The 22,762-nt window shown below is 48.7% G+C and overlaps 1 protein-coding gene across 2 annotated transcripts in view; it reads left to right on the forward strand.

The window, feature by feature from the left end:
• The window catches only part of Mylk (myosin light chain kinase), a 253,252-nt gene that overhangs the window by 196,221 nt on the left and 34,269 nt on the right, over nt 1-22,762 (forward strand). For both annotated transcript variants that reach the window (XM_041673002.1, XM_041673003.1), the window contains 4 exons: nt 3,319-3,369; nt 4,122-4,249; nt 6,728-6,881; nt 13,803-14,105. In XM_041673002.1, coding sequence (XP_041528936.1) covers nt 3,319-3,369; nt 4,122-4,249; nt 6,728-6,881; nt 13,803-14,105 — 636 coding nt within the window. The remainder of the gene's footprint in view (nt 1-3,318; nt 3,370-4,121; nt 4,250-6,727; nt 6,882-13,802; nt 14,106-22,762) is intronic.

A 22,762-nucleotide genomic window follows, 5' to 3' on the forward strand; every position in this document is an offset into this window, starting at 1 on the left:
ACCTTTGCACCTCCACTTTGTATAGTCCCCTAAATATAATAAATATAGTGCTTTCTCTGTCTCCCAGTCATCTTTGCTGTGTGGTCCTTCCAAGTGCCTTTCAAGAGGTGGCAGTGTCCTAACTGGATATCCTTGTCCTCTGAGGGCGCGCAGACCCAGCATGACAGCTGTGTGTGAGAAGGTTCTCTGATCACTGAGGCTAAAGACCCAGATCTCTGGCATACAAGGCTAATGCTGTCCCTCGGAACTCTCCATAGCAATGGACTTGTTCTGTGCCTGCACTGTACGATAGCCACTAATCATCGTTGGGTCAATAAGTACTTAAAATAAAACTAGCTCAATAGAGGAACTAAATACTTAATTTTCCTTAATTTAAATTGACATCCTAGCTTCATTTCAACTTCCTGTGATAACAGCCATATCCTCTAGCCAACCTCCACCCAAACCACCCTGCTTGAGACTTCATCATCTGTTGCTACCATGGGCTCCTCCAATTCTCTAGGTTCATCTTCTTAGGCCGTGGGTCCGCCCTTCCCCAGTGATGAGCTTGTGGCCATGTTCTCAATACATTTTCTCTTTTGCTGCATTTGAACAACTCTTTGTTTATTTTTAGAAAAAAATTTAAAACTTATTTTTATTTTATGTGTATGAGTGTTTGTCTACGTGTATGTATATGTATCACATGTATGCCTTGTACATTTGAAGCCAGAAGAAGGCGTCAGATTCCCTGAAACTGGGTGCTAGATACTGAGCTGTAGGGACTCTGTAAGAGTATCGAGTGCTCTTAATGACTATGCCATCTCTCCAGCCCTTATACTGTGTTTTTAAGCTTTCTATTTAACTCTTAGTCTGAAATAATTTCAGCCTTATAGAAAAAATGCAAGATTAAATATGAACAATTCTTTTATAGCCTCCCGATATCTCATATATTGACATTTTACTGTTTGCTTTTTCTATATTCTTCCTTCTGTGGGTGTAGGAGGTGGCTTCTGGTTGACCCAAGGGCCTTGACTACACTAGGCAAGTGCTCTCCCCACTGGGCTGTATCCTCCAGCCTTTCCCTCTTTCTCTGTATCTCTCTACCTCTATATGCACATGCAGATATAGACTTACATAATTATGTTTTTGAGCAGCTGGAAAGAAAATTATACCCAGAAAATCTTAAATTTTAAATAGTTTAGTGTTGGTTTTCCCCTAAAATCGAATGTGTTCTATAAACTACATTAGTAATGATTAAAATAGAAAAACATCGATAGAACGCTATCGTCTAATTTACTGACAATATTCAAACCCTTTCAGCTGTCCTAGAAGTCTTCCTTTTGGAAGAAAAGTGATAAAAGCCTTGCTTGTAGACCACATTACCTCATGTTTAGGACCTTAAAGCTAAGTCCTAAGTTCTTACATCTGTTTGGTTTTCTCCCCAGCACCTAGGCTCAAAGTGTATACTGAGTGGCACACAGTAGGCTTACAGTAAGATAGGGATCATCCATGGCGACCAGTCAGAGGGGAAACAGACCTTTCCCTAGACTTAGCCACTGGGCCACAGTTTTTCTGTCAGGACCCCTCCTTCCTGTTGTCCTCTCAGGGTCACCAGTTGTGTGGCAGCACCGTCTCCTCTGTGGAAATACTCAAGGTTAACCACCTGTGATCATAGAGCAGTCCCACAGCCATGCCTGTTCCCAGTGCTGTCCCTCTGTTTTGCAGTTGCCAAGTAACTCAACGGTCACCATCCATTCATTTAGTAAGAAGTTGTTAACTGCCTACTGTGTGTCAGGTACATTGGATATGTAACAGTGAACAACAGAACCACTCTGCCTCAAAATCTTGTACTTCATGTGGGAAAGGAAAGAGACAATAAAACAAGTGAAGATATAGTTTGTCATATGCTAAGTACTGGGGAAGATCATAAATTAGGCTGTAAGTAGTGCTGCAGACTTCCCCCCCCCCCCGTGTGTGTGTGTGTGTGTGTGTGTGTGTGTGTGATTTCTGTGGTACTGGAATGAAAACCAGGGCCTTGTGCTTGTCAGACAAGCATTCAATCGCTGAGCAGTCCCTAGTACAAGGGCTAGGATTAGTGCAGGACCCTGATATCAGATCTCCTTGTGTAAAGGGTATTTCCCTGCACAGCTTCTGTAGCACAGAGTTGTGTGCACCCTGAATGATCTGAGCAGTCATTTAGTGACCACCCTCGTCAAGCTAGCTCTCCCTGTGCTGTTTATCAACCCTTCCCCTAACACCTCTGGCAACCACTGACCTGTTCTCCTTTCTTAGAGTTTTACCTTCCCAATAAGTAGGATTATACAGTAAGGAGCCTTTGAATCTGGCTTCTCTTAGCTGAGGAGAAAAATCATTTGTCAACAATTGAAGAAAAGGGGCTCATGAATTTATGAGAAAAAGGGAAGGGTTAGGGGAAGAAAAGGGGGGGAATGATGTAATTATATCTTCACTTTTAAAAATGACCTGGAAGAGAGATGAATCAAGCCATGAGAAATGATGCAGGTGTTTCTGCCTGTGTATCATAATTCTATTTAGTCAGAGAAGTAGATCTGCTGTGAGGCATTTCTGTATGAGTTATTTTTCTTGTTGAGTTGGAGAAAGTAGAGTAGGAAGGGAAGATAGTAAGATATATTCATTCACTGATTTTTGAGGGTTGGGGCTTTGCACGGGTGTCGAGCATCCCAGGCTGGCAGAAACTCACCATGCTGCGCAAGCTGCCTTTGAACTCACGATAATGCTCTTAACTCAGCCTCCTAAGGGCGGAGATCACAGGCTTGAGTCGCCACTCCCAGCGTCCATTCATCCATTGATCCATTTGGTTTGGGGATTTTTGTCGTTTTATTATATTGTGCTGTGCTGCGTTTTGTTTTTTAAGAAACATCTATCAGTCACAGTCTGTGACTCAAAGGAAGCTGGAGACCCTTGGATCCATACCAAGGCTAATTTTAGTTGGTTTATCTGACATAATTTCCTTTCTGCATTTCCTGAAAGTTAGGGTGAGCCTGTAGTTGGTGAGTTATTGGTTATCATCTTTAACTATGACTCTGAGGGGCATTAGAGTTTTGAGAGCTTCTGTCCCACTGGTTCTAGCCCCACCCCACCCCCACCCCTCCCCCCAAGACACTTGAGAACTAATAATCATTGTATCATAACACTGTCTGCATCAGGGCAAGGAGTTCCCTGAGAAGACAAAGTAGAATGAGGGCTTTCTATAAATGAGGGGCCAGCAGGCAAGACAGCATCCTCCTGTGACCTGGGAGCTTTCTGGGGAAAACAGAACTGACCTCTTAACTTCCTAACTTGTACATGTCTTTGTTTCAGGTGACGCAACTGTCAAAAAGAAACCTGCCCCCAAGACACCTACAAAAGCAGGTAATAGCCACAGTCCTACCTGAGGACAAGGGGAGTCTTTTGCCATAGGACCTTCTCTTCCGCCTTCTAACTGACCATGTGGGTGGTGGTCAGGAGACCCTTCCCTTGTTCTGACTTCACGTGTTGAGCTGCCTCTTCCTTCTCTAGGGAACCTATGCCTAGCTGGTACCTCCCCCATATCCTCTCCTGCTTCCTTCCTCTGCCTCCATCTGTGTCTGCCTTATCACAGGCTGCGGGTGGCTTTCCTGTTCCTTCTGCTAAGTTGGACCTTAGTCCTCCAGTCTACCCTGCATGGAGGTGGCCCACATCATACTGCTTTTAGGCCCTGCTCTGGGTGTCCTTGTTTATTGGCCCTGGGAAGACGTTTGAAGGCACAAAGCACACTGAGCCTACCAGCCAGGGTGACTGAAAAGTTAGACACAAGTTACTACTAAATTAAGAGATGAGCTGGGACAGAGATTCAGACTATGGCGGAGGGGGGGGGAGAGAGCGGGGGCCACAACTGTCACCACAACCAATCCGTGAAGAACTTTGTTGCGTAAATTGCGTGGGTCATTTCTGGGGATTCTAAAGAGAACAAAGCTAGTAAGGTCCCAGCACTCAGATCTTTGGGAACAGGGGTCGGTACCTCCATGCTTATCTCGAACATTCCAGAAGAGAAGAGAGGCACTAGTAGACCAACATGGCTAGCGGTACCAGTGAGATCAGCATGCCTAAGGCCCCTTCCTCACTTTGTACTTGTTACCTCCTAGCTATGCCCCCTCAAATCATCCAGTTCCCTGAGGACCAGAAGGTTCGCGCAGGAGAGCCCGTGGAGCTGTTTGGGAAAGTGACTGGTACCCAGCCCATCACCTGCACGTGGATGAAGTTCCGAAAGCAGGTCAGTCATGGAAGCAGGGTGGCCTCAGGATGGCTTATGGACCAGAAAATCGAGAAATGCCATGCTGGAGGGAATGTGTTGCTCTTCTTCACTTTGGAAATGGAAGAGAGCATGGGGCATGATAGTGCATACCTGGAATCCCAGCCCTTGGAAGGCTGAGGCAAGAGAACTGTATGATCAAGGACAGCCCAGCCAGCCTTACAGGATCCTGTCCAAATAAAGCACAGAGGCCCAGGGATACAGCTTAATGGTAGAATGCTTGCCTAGCATCACAAAACCTAGTTACTGAAAAAATTAAAAGATTATTTAAAAAGAAAGAAATGGGAGAGAACCTATCTACCAAACCTGAGTTCTTACTAATCTTTTCTTCTATGTCTGCCAGTGAAGCCTGTTTTCTATAAGCAGTTTGTTTAATGAAATTACTCCTGCCCTCATCTGAGTCCATCTGCCTAGACTTCTTTCTAGAGGCAGGAAGAAGTCCTCTCAGACACCATCGCTTCTGTGATTCTATGCCAGTCTCCTGATTCCCATCTGGTTACAGCTTCCACTTACCACCTGCCAAAAGATCAAAGTGGGTCTTGGTATTGGGGTATCTAAATTGTATATTAAATAGAATTTTGAGCCAGGTGGTGGTGGTGCACGCCTTTAATCCTCAGGAGACAGAGGCAGGCGGGTCTCTGAGTTCAAGGCCAGCCTGATCTACAAAGCAAGTTCTGGGACAACCACCAAAACTACACAGAAAAACCCTGTCTTGGAAAACCAAAATTAATAATTAATTAATTTAAAAAATTGGTTGAATGACCTGGAAGTATAGCTACAAATAATAATAATGCTCCCTATGAACGCATTTGAATTTCCAAATACCCAGCATGTAGAGAAACGTGGAGGGCCCAGCTCTTCACTGTTTGTGCTGGTAATGGCACTCATGTGTGTGGTTGGCAGACACCCCAGAGGAATGGGCTGGTCCTGCATTAGGAACCTTCAGGAGGTATGAGGATTCTTTATAAGCCTCTTCGCTGTTTCCATACCATAAAAACTGTCATAGCCAAGAGATGAGCCACCGGTGTCTGGGAAGAAAGCAGAGCTGGTTTCAAGGGAGGTGGAGAAGAATGTAGCCCCACCCCTCCTAGACTAATGGACAAAGTAGACTCTCATCCCTTTTCAGAGCCGATTAATCAAATTCAGAACAAAACTTTCTGCAACAGTGAAACCTTTTGGCATCTGTGCTATCCAGTGGGATTGCCAATGGCCCTGTATGCTGAGTGCATGAAATGTGGCTAACACAATTGAGGAATGCCTTAGTCCCTGTTCTATTGCTGTGAAGAAGCTCCATGACCAAGGCAACTTACAGAAGGAGGACTTGCAGTCTCAGACGGCTGGTCTAGACCCGTCCTGGTTGGGGAGCACGGCTGCAGGCAGGCACGCATGGCACTGGAGCTGGAGCTGAAAGCTTACATCCTTATCTGCAGATGCGGACAGAAGTGAGAGAGAGACTGGGCCTGGCATGGGCTTTTGAAACCTCAACGCCCACCCCCAGTGACACAGCTCCTCCAACAAGGCCATACATTTTAAACTTTACTCCACGAACCTGGAACCAAACACTCAAATATATGAGCATGAGCACTTTCATTCAGACCACCACGGGAAGCTGCAATGTTTTTCAGTACTAAGGTCTGAATTTAGGTTCGGGTCTCAGGTATGCTAGGCAAGCACTCTACCACCTACCTGTACATGCAGTCTTCTTTTTACTTTTTGAGGAAGGTCTTACTAAGTTGTCCAGGCTGGCCTTGAACTGGTGATCCATCTGACTCCTGAGCAGTTGAGATTACAAGTCCGTGCTACTCTCTGGATAAATTTTTTAACTTTAATTAGTTAAAAAGAATCACTGTATACCATTCAATGATGTTAGTCAATACACAAGAGTGTATAAACCCTAGCGTTATCTAGTTCCTCACCCTAGAAACCGGTATCATGGGCTCTCCCTCTAGTCTCTGCCATTACTAGTCTCCTTTTTTTATCCTTATGGATTTGCCTGTTCTGGACGTTTCTGATAGATGGAATCATGCAATCTCTCCCAGGATCTTTTGTCTCTGCGTTTTTGAGGTTTTTGAAAGGATGTTCTTGTTTTCGGGGCTCATTCGTGCTGTAACATGATTTGGCACCCTATTTCTATTCTGTTGAGAGAGAGAGAGAGAGAGAGAGAGAGAGAGAGAGAGAGAACAGTTTCAGCTGTCACCTGTCATCCTCAGGCAAGCCATCCACTTCCCTTGAGACAAGGTGTCTTATTGGCCTGGGGTTCACCAGTTATGCTAGACTGGTCAGCAAGCACCAGGCATCCTCCTGTCTCCACTTCCCCAGCAGTGGCATTATAATATGTACCACAATAGACAAAAGGGACCAACCCCTGCTCCCTCCCCCATGTCCTTGAGAAGAGAGAGTGGAGGAGCCCCCCTTTTTCACTCCCGCCTCTACCTGCAGATCCAGGAGAGCGAGCACATCAAGGTGGAGAACAGCGAGAGCGGCAGCAAGCTCACCATCCTGGCAGCGCGCCAGGAGCACTGTGGCTGCTACACATTGGTGGTGGAGAGCAAGCTGGGCATCAGGCAGGCCCAAGTCAACCTCACAGTCGTGGGTAAGTCTGGGAAATACTCAGCAGGGAGGCGGAGGAGGGGAAGCAAAAGGCATGAACTAAGTATCCAAATGTTGGAGACTTTGCAGGGGGGGGGGGGGAATATCTGATTCAAACCACCATATGGTATCTGCAAATCACCACCCAGGATCCATGCTGTCTCCATAGGACATGGGAGCATGAAGATTGTATCACCTGTACACTCCAAGCTGTAGTCTGGTGCCCCCAGGCTAGCTGAGGTATCAGTGCCCCTCAGAACTCTGTCCTTGCCCAGAAGGCCAATGCTGTTTCTTGAGACATGCTCTCTGTCCTCCCAACACACTTCCAGAGCCCTTAGCCTCTGGCTTCACTGAGAACTATGAGACGTGAGGCAGGACTCTTCCGAACATGGTGGCCTCCAGCTATGTCATGCACTAGTGCTTCCCTTTGCCTTTGTGGGGTCTCTTTTCTTTGGTCCAGTTCCCGGGCTCCTGGGGCTCCACCATCCTTACTTCACCCAACTTTTCATTCTCTGCTTGTTCCTCACAGCAGTGAGAGAAGTTGCCATATCTTTTTTTTTTTTTATTTTCAAGACAGGGTTTCTCCATAGCTTTTGGTTCCTGTCCTGGAACTAGCTCTTGTAGACCAGGCTGGCCTCGAACTCACAGAGATTCACCTGCCTCTGTCTCCCGAGTGCTGGGATTAAAGGCGTGCGCCACCACCGCCCGGCTTGAGAAGTTGCCACATCTTAGCCAAATGCACAGGCATTACCCTTCTGTAGTGATTTGCCTTCCTGCAGGGCTCTGCTTTCTGTACCCCCTGGGCACACCCTAGCTGGCACTCTGTGGCTACCTGCCCCTTGCTTCCATGCCCCTTGGTGTGCAGAGACTGCTCTTCTGGCATCATGGTGACTCTTAATCCCACTACTTTCCCTTTCCTTCTCTGTGACCCACCACTAAACTGAACCCATATTTAGACTGAGTCTCAAGTTTGCTTGTTCCCTTTCCCAGTCACTGTTCCTGGGCCCCAGTCTGTCTTCTCACACATCTGAATTGCTGAGTGGTATCCTCCCATAGGTAATCTTCAGTGTCTTTCCTTGGTCTTGCTTCCCCATGTGGCGGGTGCACAGTACAGTAGAGGGACAAAGGGTAGCTAGGTGGATAGTAGACTATTTTGTGCCTATGTGGGCCTCCACATGTGGGGTGCATCAACAACTTTGACCTGGTAGTCATTGGCATGCACATTAGACTTGAGTGGGTTTTCCAGTTGATCTTGACACTCAGGCTTATAGGGTTTCCTTTGTAAAAATTAGAAAAAGGAGCTCCTTTGGGGTTCAGTGTGAAGACTACACCCCAGCTTCATAGCAGGGCTCACAGCCTAGCCTTGGACATACGAGAACAAAAGAGTTTTAGAAAAGGCTGTAGGTCACAGTGGTTAGAGCTCACCCATAGGAACCTATCTATGGAATCTTCCAGGGATAAAGTTGGCAGTTGGCGATGACTTAGAAGCTCTCTTCTCCATCACTTTATGGTCCTTGACTTTGGTCCCAGTTTTCCTCTTCTATCTTTATCTCGTATCTTCACTTTAGGCCCCAAATGGAAAGGTATGTTTCCAACCATACAGAAGGAAAACTAAGGGGAGAATTAGCCTTAAACTCTCAAAGATCTGCCCTCCAGAGGTACCCACGGACCTGTGGAAGGGTGAAGAGTGGAGAATTTCTCTAAGATAAAGAAACCCTGGCTGGGGACCTCTGCAGTCTGGAGAGCTGCCACATGCTAGGGAGTTCATTGTTGACCTTGCTTTCCCACCTTGAGCCCTGGGAAACCTTGTAGCATCTCTCTCCAGGTCCTAAGCAGTAGGAAGGAGTGAGATCTTAGAGAAAAGGAGTTCAAGAACACAGAGTATCAGTGCACACTCCTACCATGGACCCCATTTATCTCTGCTTCTCTCTTGTCCTTTCCCACTTCCTGTCTGTGTCCTCACTCAGTGCCCATCATTCTGGCCAATGTCCTTTTTTCATTTCATCTTCCTCTGACCCCTCCCTTCCTTTGCTTCCTTAGATCTGGAAGGTGGGTGTACCAAGGGGTCATGGAATGAGTTTCTTGCCTAAAGGAGAACTCTCTGTCTCTCTCTGTCTCTGTCTCTCTCTGTTTCTCTCTCTCTCTCTCTCTCTCTCTCTCTCTCTCTCTCTCCTAACTCTAGATGTTGATTTCTATAATTTCCCAAGGAGTCAGGAACTTTTGGGGGTTGATACTGGTGATCCCACTTGCTGTGCATTTAGATCTATACCTGAAAGTACTGGCTGACTCACACCCCAGTGCCCCCACCAGGCATCAGGACCTGCTCTTCCTCAGTGTTTCCCATTCATCTGTCCCTGTTGCAGTGATTTTGGGCTCAGAAACTTCGAACTGCTTTTCTGGACCCAGTACTCCCTGCCCCCACTGGGGCCGCCCCTGTGCGGTGCCACACTCCCCTCCCCCAGTCCCACTGTAGGAGCTGCAGTTCTGGCCTTTTATGGTTGAGTTTCTTATTCTCCACGGCCAGTGCTGACAGGGCCATCGGTGTGGCTGCCTGCCAGCTGGCAGGAGCAACATGTTAAATGCCGTCCTGGGAGGGGAATGGAATGGAGAGCGGGCTTTCTGTCTGCCTCCCCCACCCCAGAGCTAAGAATAGAATCACTCAATAAAATGAGGACTTGTATTGATGGCCACAGCAAGGCTACATTCATTCAGAGTCCATGAATTTAGACTTAGGCCAAAGTAAACCAGGATTAAACTGATTTACCTCCGCGTCTCCAGGGACATCTGCATATTATCTGATCAGCGTTTACTAAGTAGATGTAAACATAAATGAGATAAAGCAGAAATCGTTCCACCTATGCCAGACAGTTTTCAAGCACTTGAGAGGCATCCACTTGATGGGCCAGCTAAATAAGGCCGGTTACACTCAACTTGTACTTGCTAGCTGTAGAGATCTCTTATGGCATATTCTTTGAAGAGCTGTTTTCTTTCCAGATCATCCATGATTCATATTTTCAAATCAATAAAAACTAGCACTTAAACTAGCTGAGGGATCCTTAGCTATTTCTGAGACTAATTATTATTGTATTTTAAGAAGCAGTGTAAGAATTAGCAACACTGCGTGGCCTGGGCCTGGGCCTGCACCACTGTTCCGTGTGGCCTGGGAGAGGAGGGAGGAGGAGCAGTGGCCTCTACCTAACTCTAAAGGAGAAAAACAAAGTAGAGAGAACCATAACCACCCAACATACACGAAATACCTTCTGAGTTTTAAACTTGTATGATTTGAAAGGGTGGGGATGGTCCTCAGGGGGGCTTGGTTCAACAGTATAAACAACATGCTCTCTTGATCTCATTCTGCCTGATAACCCCAAGGACCAAACCCTGTCTGGTACACAGAGTTGTGGGACTCTCCTTGTGGCTTTCGCTGACTAGTGAGTGTTCCAGTTTGCTCTGATAATGAACCCTGGCCGAAAGCAACCTTTGGCAGGGCGGGGGGAGGGGTATCATTTAGCTTACAATTCAAGGTTACAGTCCATCATTTCAGGGCACCCAAGGCTGGAACTTGAGCAGCAAGTTCACTTTACATCCACAGCCAAGAGCAAAGAGACTAAATGCATCTTAGTTTTCTGCTAGTTCTTCCCCCTCATACTCTCCAGGACCCCCGTCTGGGAAATCTAGCCACCCATGATGGCCTGAGTCTGCCTGCATCTGTTAGCGATCAAGACATTCCCTAATAGACATGCCCACAGGCCAACCTGCTCTATATAATTCCTTGTTGAGAATTTCTTCCCAGCTGATTCTTGGTTGTGTCAGACTAACAGTTAAAACGGAGCAGCACACTGAACTCAGCCTCGGCCTCCGAGAGTCCCTTTCCAAGAGTGTGCTGCAGTTCAGGTCGATGGCTGTTGAATTCGGGATCTAGGCATGACCATCTAGGCCGGCTTAGAGGCTCACAGACAGACTTTGTGTGGGCAAACACACAGAGGGCAAGGAGAAGCTGGGCTAGTGGGAAGCCTCACAGACAAGGTCATCCGTTTTCCCAGGAATAGGAACCCTTTACTGAGCACAAAGTCTTGCAGCTGGAGCTATAAGGAACCCTTCCCTTGGAAGGGTTTCCCATTTTGTCAGCCATGTCTCCAGGGAGCCCTGGGAGAATTCTGAGGAAGCGTGGGTCCAACTGCAAACACCAAGCCAGTCTCTTGTTTGCCAGGTACTGCCCAGGCTGAATGTGTCTGTCTTTAGCAAGGAGGCTCGTGGGAGAACCCTGTTTCCACCTAAGGGTTCTCATCGCTGGGTAGTTTGACACATGTGGGCTCCATAGGTTGGAAATAATAGAGAGCAGCAGACATAGCCCATGGCTCTGGGGACATGGGTGAAGGAGGGGTCCCAAAACTTCTAGGACTTCTGAACTCTTTCCTGGGCACCAAATTCCTTCGCAGTGGCAACGCTTTACTTGGAATGTAGGCCTCCCTTTGCACATTCTGCACCTTCTCTTGTGCTGTCTGAGGGAAACTCCATCCCGTGTAAACTAGAGGCGTCTGCCTCAGGGTCGGCACACATAGCAACTCTTGAGCAACGCCGAGCTCTCTCTCGAGTTGCTGTTTCCAAAGCAAAGCAGAGAGGAGGGAATCGGCCAATGGGCAGGGTCTTCACTTGTATAAACCTCCATGACTGCATCTGCCAGGAGGGTCTGGGACGGGGACAGTGAGAACTTTCCTTCCCCCAGCAGGCTCTTTTACTTCCTTAGCTGGTTTCCAGAAGACTTGAACCACTTGCCTTTAAGAGGATTTAGAATAATAAACATCTTTGCCAACACCAGAAATGTTTCTAAAAAAGACCAATATATCCTTCAGAGCAAACAGATTTTCTAAGAGAACATCTTAAACAACCAGTGAAAGTGGCTCCATTGCAGGAGGCCACCAGTGTGGCTGTGACCCTGGCTGCAGTGATGGGAGGTGACTCTGGCATGATCCTGGAGTCACTCCTAGAGTAGAGCCACCTTTGGTTTCTGGGCACAAAAGGCACCAGGCAGTGAATATTAAGCTGGAATGTGGAAGAAGGAGACAGCAGATTGGGGGTGGGGTTCAGCTGATAGAGCACCTCTCTAGCCAACACTACACCCTGAGTTGCAGGCCCTAGCACCACATAAACCAGGGGTCCTGGCACTGCCTACAATCAAAGGACTCTAAAGTGGAGTCAGGAGGATCAGAAGCTCAGGATCATCTTTGACTAGAGAATGAGTTCAAGGCCAATGTGGGTCATGAGACAATAAATAAATAAATAAATAAATAAGGGGGGAGAATTAAAATGGATGAGTGAAAAGGAATGTGTGTGTACATATGAATATGTACTTTATATTTGCATACATAAACCTGTGTGTGGGTGTGGGTGTGTGTGTGTATGCGCGCGCGCGTGTGTGTGTGTGTGTGTGCATGCGTGCACACACACAGGCACATATAGATGTTTCTTCACAGGGTCATAGGGCCATGTATCAGAATCTCTTTGTCCTTCCTGTCTGGCTGGGAGTAAGAGAAGAGATAGAAGTCAATTACTTGCCTGTCCGTGTTTGTATACTCAATGCTTGCAGAAATCCTAAGAGCTACATGTTAACACCGTTTTCCCAGTAAGAAAGACAAACACACTGGCCTTAAATTTACTGGCATTCACATACAAATCCACATAATGTGGTTTTAATTGCTTCTCTGTAAGGGAACTCAGACTCGGTTGGTGGAGGAGGAAGGGTTTTCTGTAATTAACAGACACATGTAGCTAACCAAACAACTGCAGAAACGGATCAGAAAAATAGTTTGGCTCAGATAAGCAACTCAGAGCACGCAGGGAAACTCAAGGACCTCGTTAGACTGTCGGCTGCCACGGTATGGCCTGGAATGAGCAACATTACTGGGCTAAGCCCAGGTCATCCGAGTGGGAAGGCACCCAGGCAAAGGGCCACTTCTCTCTTGTGTCTTCAGTCCATTTTTTATCCCTTAGTCAGGGACAGCGATGGTTTACAGTTGTGGCTCCCTTCTGCATTCCAGTCCCATGAGAGCTGAAGGTGTTGGGTAAGGTCTGCTGCCTGGTGGTAAAACATGCATGCGCTCGGCATGTATGGTATTCTGCAGCACCAAAACCCAAACCAGCAACGAAGAGGTAATACAGAAGTGGGTTTTTTTTTCCACTATAAGGTTAGAAATAAGCTTCTTAGTAACAATAACCATTAGTCAAGTCAGCCGCATTCTAAGAATGCCTCACAGCACTCTATCCAGATGGGGAAACTGAGGCACAGCATTTAATAGCTACTGGGCGGGGACAGATCTGTGTTCAAAGCCAGATTTACCTAATTTAAGAACTTATCTGCTGTGCTATCAAGCATCTTAATGGGACAGCATTTCCCAAGCTCCAGAGAAAGTGATGTCACGGGTCACTGGCTTTGAGCCTGAAAGACATATGGCACCACACACACACTCACACACACACACAACTTTCTCTCAAAACATGTTTTTCATGGAAAATAGTCTACAGCTCCTACATAGCTTCCTAGATCTGTTTACTCTGAAAAAAAATGTTTATGACTTGGACCAAGTACAGGAAAGCACAACTTGGGGTCTGCATGACTAGCCCAGGATAGCGTTTCTTCCAAGCAGGAAGGTATCCATGGGCCTTTCAGAACTGGGAGCTTTGTGCATTGCTAACCCGGGATGTATGAAAGGTTGAGAGAGGACGTGGAGAACCGGGCTTGAATTCACTAGCCAGGTCTCCTCAGGGCAGAGCTAACTCGAGAATGTTTCAGTCTAGGACTGGTTGGTTCTGGGGTGGGGTGTGTGCACAAGAGAGAGGCATCCTAGACTTTATCCCTAGCATTGGAGTTGAGGGAAGTTCTTCCTCTACAGTCCTATCACGTGACACTGTGCTTCTTCATCCCCAGATAAGCCAGACCCCCCAGCTGGTACACCCTGTGCGTCTGACATCCGGAGTTCCTCGCTGACCCTGTCCTGGTACGGCTCGTCTTATGATGGAGGCAGTGCCGTTCAGTCCTACAATGTGGAGATCTGGGACACAGAGGACAAGATGTGGAAGGAGCTAGCCACCTGCCGCAGCACCTCTTACAATGTCCAAGACCTGCTGCCTGACCGCGAGTATAAATTCCGGGTGCGTGCGGTCAACGTCTATGGAACCAGCGAGCCAAGCCAGGAGTCTGAACTCACAGCCGTGGGAGAGAAACCTGAGGGTAGGCTGCCTTCATTTCTTCCTGGCCTTGAAATAAATATGCATGAATTTGGACTGAATCTACAAAGGGAGGGAGGTTCAGAGAGAGAGACTGGATATGGAGGAGTGGCTGGCAGTACCTTAGGTGGTCTTACTTTATAAGACTGTGTCGCTGACCCATCCTTTGAAAGAAGTTCCGAGGGTCGTTCAGAAACTCGTTAGCCAAGGTGCTGAGGCTGTAGGTCAGTGTCAGAATATCTTCCTAGGGTATGATGTGTGCTACCACTGATATCACACTCAGTGAAAAAACATGGTACTAGAAAGGTTGTTACCCTGCCACCAGAGGGTGATGGTGTGTTGATTGGCAGGTGGGCTGTCAGGCAGACCTCAGGTTCCTCTGCTCCCCTCTCACCCCTTACCTGCTTCTGTTGCTCTCACAGGTGAGTGTCCACTCCACATCAGTGTTCAGGTTACAGGACAGATAAGGAACTCAAGTTGAAGGAGGAATACACAGGCAGCTACAAGGAGACAGACACATCTCACTAGGGTGATGTAAATAAAAAGAGGGAAGGACAGCTCGATAAGCGTGGAAAATCCTGCCAGGAAGATGGAAAAGCTTCTTGGAGGAGGTGACACTTAAGCTGTGTCTTGGAAAAGGGACTGGTACACTGAGAAGCAGGGGAGATAAGGAAAGGCATCCCACACAAAGGAGAGAGCCTGAGCAAGGGTAGGAAGTGACAGAAACAGGTGGCATTTGAGAAGCATAAGTGTAGCGAGGGCATAGGTTATGTGAGATGAAACAGAAGGAAGTGAAAAGGATAGTGTAGATAAAATCAGTGTTCACCAAAGCTTTGCAGTCAAGAGATGGAGACGATGTGGCTGGCCTGTTAGAAAGCAAACTTGGGATAAAATCACAGTGTTCACCAAAGCTTTGCAGACAAGAGAAGGAGATGATGTGGCTGGCCTGTTAGAAAGCAAACTTGGGATAAAATCACAGTGTTCACCAAAGCTTTGCAGTCAAGAGAGGGAGATGATGTGGCTGGCCTGTTAGAAAGCAAACTTGGGATAAAATCACAGTGTTCACCAAAGCTTTGCAGACAAGAGAAGGTGATGATGTGGCTGGCCTGTTGTTAGAAAGCAAACTTGGGAAGCAGTAGAGCTTTGTCACTCAAATACCACTGCAGTGTGGCAGCCTTGTGTGTTCTCAGCCTGGGTGTCCCCTGGCTTCTTGAAGCCTCATTTTGGCACAGTTTGCTCCTGAAGGCATTCATATACCATGAACACTTGAGAAGCCTTTCGGTTGCTGATGGCCTAGAAGATGAGTCTGGAGTTAGCCAAGTCTCCATGAGCCTCTGCTATCCCAGCCTGGTACAGGGATGGGAGGAGCATGAACTAAATCTCCCTAGGATAGAGTGTGGACCACTCTTGATGAGTTTGGGGTGAGGGGATTAGAGAGAGATGAGAGGATTCTAAGGCGACTCCCTAGTTCCTGGCTTAGATAACCAAGCACACATTCAGGAGATAATTAGAGGGTTATTATTTTAAGTCATGTGACTGATGGTAGCCATTGAGCATCTGTCATATGACAACATCCTCATCTTTACATTCTCCAGTCCGATGCTCATAGCCCAGTGACACAGGCACTGCCACCATTGCCCTCCTCGGACAGAGGGGAAGTAGGCGTCGAGGGGTGGAACTTTTTGCCTAAGGTCACAGAACTTGTGAATGGCGTGTATAAACCCAGAGCTGTCTAGCCCGGAGCTTGTTCTCCTTCGGTCAGATTGAGGGGAAAGGTTTGCCGGGCTGTCCCCCCCCCCCCCCACTGACTTGGGGAACTTAATAACAAAGAGACTGGGAGATGGTGAGGGTCTTAGTTTCAGACTAGTTTAGTAGAGGTATCTGAGGGGTACCACCTTGGGAGGAAGGCTCAAACAAGGGCTATCGATTCAGAAAGCGTTGCCGTTTAATGGACAACGGAATAAAACCAAGTAGGTCACCCAGGGATTAGAAAAGGTCAACACTTGTGCCGTAGTGTAAAAGCCTGTGGGACTAGAAGAAGGGACTGTGAGAAATCTGAGTTCATTGTAGACACGGGAAGTGGGGGGGGGGGCACAAGTTGCAAATGTACTGCACTAAATGCTAAAGACAAAGAGCTAGGGACTCTGGGTCATTGGGATTGCCTGTTGCTTGGTAGCGATCTTTGCAATAGAAGTCCATAGAGTTTGCACAGGGTGGGAAAATGGTTGCTCTGGCAAGGGAATGAGTTGGAGAGAGGCCAGAGTGTGGGGTGTTTTGCTGAGTTTTATGCAAAGAGAGGGACAAGAACACTATGGATTTAAGACAGAGAAGGTGGAGAACAGAAGGGACAATGCTCTTGGAGAGATATTTGGGGTGTCAATAGGCAGCATGGTGGGACACTAAAGGAGACGGGGAGAGACCCATCCTGGAAGCCCCATGTAACCCAGGGCATTCTCTGTGTAGCTGTCTTCATGATGACCTCCTGGCTTTCCAAAATTAGGTATAAAACAGCCCTCAACTGAGGGCTCCAAAGGAAGGAAGTAGAAAACACACCAACTTCATATACCATCCAGCCAGCTGCATGCTGGGCACTTCTCTTTTAACCCTCAGGATGGACACAGGCAGGGTTCCCTGGATGGCCACAGTTGTCACAGAGGAGGCTGGCCTGGGCCCTGGCTCATGGTAACATTCATAAGGCTCCCATCCACTGTCTGCTTACAAGTGAATGTTGGGGGGAACCGAATAACAAAGCCACCATCTGCTGCCTCTTAACACTCCAACACACCCCATCCTTCTGCACTGGACGACTTAGAGAGCAGGCAGAATAGGTGGAGCAGAGAGCGTTTTCAGGATGTTATTTTGGGAGTGACAGATAACAGAGAAAACATGGTCACTGGCTGGACTGGAAGTCACCCAGGCCCTGATGTAGAAACCCGAAGCCACCAGATCCCTAATCAACCCAGGGACCCTGATGGAGGTGTGGCTTGACTTTCAAGAGGCCAGAGCTGCAGTGCTTGGGATTATGGGGAATGCCATGCTGGGGGGCAGTGGCCTTGCCCTTGAACTCTTATGTAGCCTCCAGAACCCTCCCACTGCTGCAGACAAACCGAAGTGGGCAATTGCCTGAAATCCAAAGGAAGGGTCCAGGCCACCCAGGGCTTCCAGATAGGAAGCTACTCCCACTCCAGGCTCAATTGTCTTATCCAAGAGGGAGGAGGAGGGGAAGGACAGTTTGCACAAGCTAGGCCTGAGAATGGAAGACGGGAGTAAAGGGGTGAAGGAGAGGAGGAAGAGGGAGTGGGAGAAGAGGGTGGGGATGCCCGAAGTCAAAGTTCTTTATGGATTCCTCAAGGGCTGTGAGTTCTCAGCAAAGATAGCTCTCTCTGGGTAAAGGCGAAATGGCCCTCTGGGAGGCATAGGTGGGGAATGAGTTTGGAAGCAGTAGCGGACAGGTGGGAGAAGTAGCAGTCACAGAGGTTGCATCGGTGGAGTAACGGGCTATGAGGGTCTTACTCAAAGCGATACCAATCAGCCCTCACTCCACAAGCCCAGCTTGTGTTGTTGCCCAACTAACCGCTCTTGTCCTGGCAGCTTCTGTCTTCTACTTCCTCTTGATTTTGAGTTCCATCCCTTTTCAACCCATCCCTCACTCCATTCACCCGTGGGCATCCTGTGTCCCTCCAGTGTTGGGGCTGCTCCCCAGACACTGGGGATCCAGTGGGAGACTGAAAAGGAGGGCTTCCCACCAGCTCCAGGGACCCTCCCCCCATGACAGAGCCATCTTTCCTATCCCTGACCTGACAACATCCTGCCCAGTTTCACCGGACCTGCGCAAACAGAGCCCCCTACTTCGATGCCCCAGCTGAGTCTTGGGTTCCACTCCCCACTAATCCCACTCTGCCTTTGAACTCCCTTCCATCCTAGCCCCTGCTCCTAATTTGTTCTATGCTACAGTGTTATTAGCAAAACAGCTGTGGCCGAGGCTGCTTGCCAGTCAGCTCCTTGCACCCAAGGGCAATTGGAACTGCACAGCTAGGCTGAGGCTCTGCAGGGCTCTCAAAAGTGGTACCCAGAGCCAGGTTGCCCTCTAGTGTTCACTGCACACATTGCAGTCCTCTGTAAGGAAAAAGTAAAGAGCTCTGCCGTGGAGACTTGGTGGGACCTGCTTTGTGAGGGCTCCCAGAGCTTTGCCAGTCTTTTCCTAACGCCATCCATGGTAATGAGGTTCATCTGTCTAAAAAAGCATCTCCTAACCCTCTTCCAAATAGCTTTTCCACTGAGCTCTTGAGGCTATGGCTCATTCTAAATAGATTTTTAAAAATTGTGTGCATGGGTGTTCTGCCTCTATATCTGTGCTCCATATGCATGCCTGGTGTCAGAAGAAGTCAGAAGAGGGCATCAGATTCCCTGGAATTGGAGGTGGTTGTTAGCCACCACATGGGTGCTGGGAATCAAACCTGGGTCCTCTGAAAGAGCAGCCAGTGATCTTAATCCCTGAGCCAGCTCTCCAGCCCACTAAATGACTGGAAAAAAAAAAGATTTAGTTGAGGTCCTCTTTTGTAATTTTATCTCCTTCCTTCTTGGAAAGAGAGAAACCAAGGGCTCTTCTTTGAGATGGCTACCTCTGTTTATGGTCTGGGAGATCAGCTCACTGAGCCATGATTTCCCTCAACTCGTCCCCTCTCCCCTCTGCTCATCTTGCCCCACAACTGGAAAGGAGGCAAGACGAGAAGGCAGACACATGCCAGCATCCCGGGATCTCAGCGAGTACTCCCAGAGGAAAGTTACCCTGAACAGTTCAGAGAGCAACTTGACTCTCTGCGAAGAGGGACTGTTCCCCAACCACATTAGAAAGCTGAGGTGTGAGGGCAGGCGGGCAAGCCAGGAAGCCAACTCTGTGACTGCAGGCAGGGAAAAGGCCAGCTCCAGAACTAAGTCCCTCTCCAAGGCTGGCTGAGGAAAACCCTGCACTAGGTGGCTGGAAAGGCCTCTCCCAAGCAGAGCACAAACCAGTTTTGTAGATACCTGACCAAGAAAGCCTGCCTTTGTTTTCCCGTACTCTGCTGCTTAGAATGCTCTATAGAACACCGGCAGGATATAACAGGGGACAAAGAAAATGAAGGGTGTTGATTAAATTAAATTAGAAGAACTCTTTCAGACCGGACAGCATAGGTCAGGGCGATGGGACTTCCTGGTAAGACATGTTGTTTCATCGACTGGAAGACCTGGGTGGGTGACTAGCAGCTACCAGATAGTCAGGACCACTGTCCTTGGATCTCTGCTTCCTCTAGAACTCTGTGTTCTAAAGCATCAATGAACTAGTCCAAGCATCCGCTGACCCCGTTATTCCGGGACATCCTAGCATGGCTTCCATATGTCTCCAGTCCTCCTATGGGAAACATGGCATGGACAATCCCCCAACTTAGTGTTTTCACCCTCGCGTGGGTTCCCAGCCTTTTCTGACTGTCTTACCATGGCGGTCCCTCCCCCTAGCGACTCTGAGCTCTTGTCCAGCTCCACCGTAGCCTTCTAACTGCCCACAGCTAGCCCTGGGAACGATGCCCGAAGCTCTAGGAAGGGCCACAGACCAATCCACCTGTAGTCCCCAGCGCGGTGTTCTGTTGGGCAGAGCCGCGAGCGGAAGTACTGCTCCTGGGTTGGGTTTCACAGCCCTCCCTAGGGTGACACCTCACAGGCAGAGTGAGACAGTCCTCCCTGAGCTCTCACCCTTACGGCCTAGGAGCACTTCCCTTGGGTCACCCTTGTCATGGCTGAGCTGCACAGTGCCACTCCGTGCCAGCTGTGTGGGTTCAGAAGAGCGATCCGTTAGCTCCCGTCCACCACCAACCCTGTCCTTGTCTGCCTTGCGCACTTCGCTTTCCCATGCTGTTCTCTGTGTTGTTCTTCCCAGGCCCCTTGTGTTTAGGTTTCTAAAACTAAACTTCATCCGCAGCATTTTAAGAACTCTAAACAGATCACAGCTTCTGGTTTTATGCTCATAAACTCTCGGAACTCTCTTTTGGCAAGAGGCACTTACCTTCGGTGGGCCTGGGTTAGTTGTCTGTTTAGATCCCCATGTGTTCTGTCCTCAGTCTAAAGGAGGCGCTTGCTGTGCACAGGCTCGGCTGCACCTGCTCCCTGGCCCTCACCTCCACCTCAGACGAGGACCTTGCAAGCCCCGCAGAGCGCAGCACGCCGGTGCACAGCCCTCCCTACCAGCCGTGTCTGCCAGGCCCTCTGTACACTGCTCTCCCAAGACACACGCCCCACAGGTGCCCCCCGCCAGCCTTGTTCTGGTGTCAGCTTCTGACAGTCAGCCTTTCCTCCCGCCTTCCTTCCACACTCTCACACACACATCTAACTGACACTTATGGACTGATTTTATTTCACACCTATGCACACATTTGCACACACCATACTATCCCTCACACACATATACAAAGGCTCTCAGGAAAATGCACGTGCTTATGCTTTCCTTCGCACATATATTTCACACTTTTACACCAACGCTGCCTCCCACACATGTGTTCACTCTTACAGATATTATGTATTAGCCACACTCACACACCTCCACACTATGCCATGTGCGTGTGGTTACACTTCTACACTAACCTACAGGCGTACGGCCAGACACTTGCACACCAACCTACACACAGATAGCCATGCACTTCTATGCTATCTCACACACACTTCTGTACCATCCCACATACACGGTCACACACCTCCACACTGTCACACACACACACACACACACACACACACAGTCACACAGTCCCCTGCTATCCTATACAAATGCGCTCACAGGCCACCGCACTCACACCTCCAGGCTGCCCCCCACATACACTCCCACATCCCATAATACTCCACACACATCTACTCACACCATCATACACTTCAAAACTCCTCTATACACATATACTCTCTCACACTCGTCCACCATCCCGTGCACACATCCCCTCTCACACTCACGCACAGTCCCACACGATAGCCCCACAGATAGTGATGTCACACTGTTTCTGACTATCCCATGTGTGCACACTCACACACAGCCCCACAGATAGTGATGTCACATGTGTGCACACTCACGCACAGCCCCACAGATAGTGATGTCACATGTGTGCACACTCACGCACAGCCCCACAGATAGTGATGTCACATGTGTGCACACTCACAGTCCCACATGACAGCCCCACAGATAGTGATGTCACATGTGTGCACACTCACAGTCCCACACGACAGCCCCACAGATAGTGATGTCACATGTGTGCACACTCACGCACAGCCCCACAGATAGTGATGTCACATGTGTGCACACTCACGCACAGCCCCACAGATAGTGATGTCACATGTGTGCACACTCACGCACAGCCCCACAGATAGTGATGTCACGCTGTTTTTATCCCATGTGTGTACACTCACAGTCTCACACACAGCCCCACAGATAGTGATGTCACATGTGTGCACACTCACGCACAGCCACGCCCTCCTCTTACCCATCCTCACACACTTCCACACTGTTCCACATACGCACTCCCTTACTGTCGCCCATTGACACGCTCACACATCCACGTTCTTCTAACACGGTCACAATCATACTGACACGCTTCTGTGCTCCCCCTCTACACTGTCCCCTGCATACACTCATGCTTCACACATTTCCACACTGTTATTGTGCTTGCATCCTTACACACCATCTCGTGTAGACATGCTCACACTCACCGGCACACACACTCCCATGTTTCCACACACACACCCCCCTCACACTCACACATTTCCACACTGTCATTGTGCTCGCATCCTTACACACCAGCTCATGTAGACATGCTCACACTCACCGGCACACACACACTCCCATGTTTCCACACTCACACACACCCCCTCTCACACTCACCGGCACACACACACTCCCATGTTTCCACACTCACACACACCCCCCCTCACACTCACCGGCACACACACACTCCCATGTTTCCATACTCACACACACCCCCTCTCACACTCACCGGCACACACACACTCCCATGTTTCCACACTCACACACACACCCCTCACACTCACCGGCACACACACACTCCCATGTTTCCACACTCACACACACCCCCCTCACACTCACCAGCACACACACACTCCCATGTTTCCACACTCACACACACACCCCCTCACACTCACACATTTCCATTTTAATGACCCTGTAATCACTTTGATTTTTGCCATGTCCTCTCTCTGTTGCCTCAGGACACCTCCCTTCATCCATCCATCAGTCACGGTCCCCACGATGGCTGAAGGAGTACAAAACATTACACAACGTGCCATAGAGTGCTAGCCAGGCCACTCAAAGTCACCTGTACAGCTCCTTTTATGGAGAAGGAACCTGGGGTCCAGAAAGGGAAAGATACTCAGCCAAGATCAGGAAGTTATATGAATGTCGGAGCAGAGGAAACCCTAGGTCTCTGAAGTAGACAAGGTCTGGGGTCGTCTAACCTGTCTCCTCCCTAGCCCTGGCTCCTGGCATATGAATGAGGGCTGCTGGAATGGGTCACTCATGCGCACTTGCTGGCTTCACCTGTGTGCCCTTGTTCACCTTCACTGTCTCCTGTCTTCTGGGAGGCCTCTCAAGGGCTCCTTCTGAGAACAAGGCTTTATCACCGTCCTGTGCTACAT

This window comes from Microtus oregoni, unplaced genomic scaffold (genome assembly GCF_018167655.1).
Source record: "Microtus oregoni isolate MIOR12 unplaced genomic scaffold, Mior012 000023F_ref0000262, whole genome shotgun sequence".
Taxonomy (NCBI): domain Eukaryota; kingdom Metazoa; phylum Chordata; class Mammalia; order Rodentia; family Cricetidae; genus Microtus; species Microtus oregoni.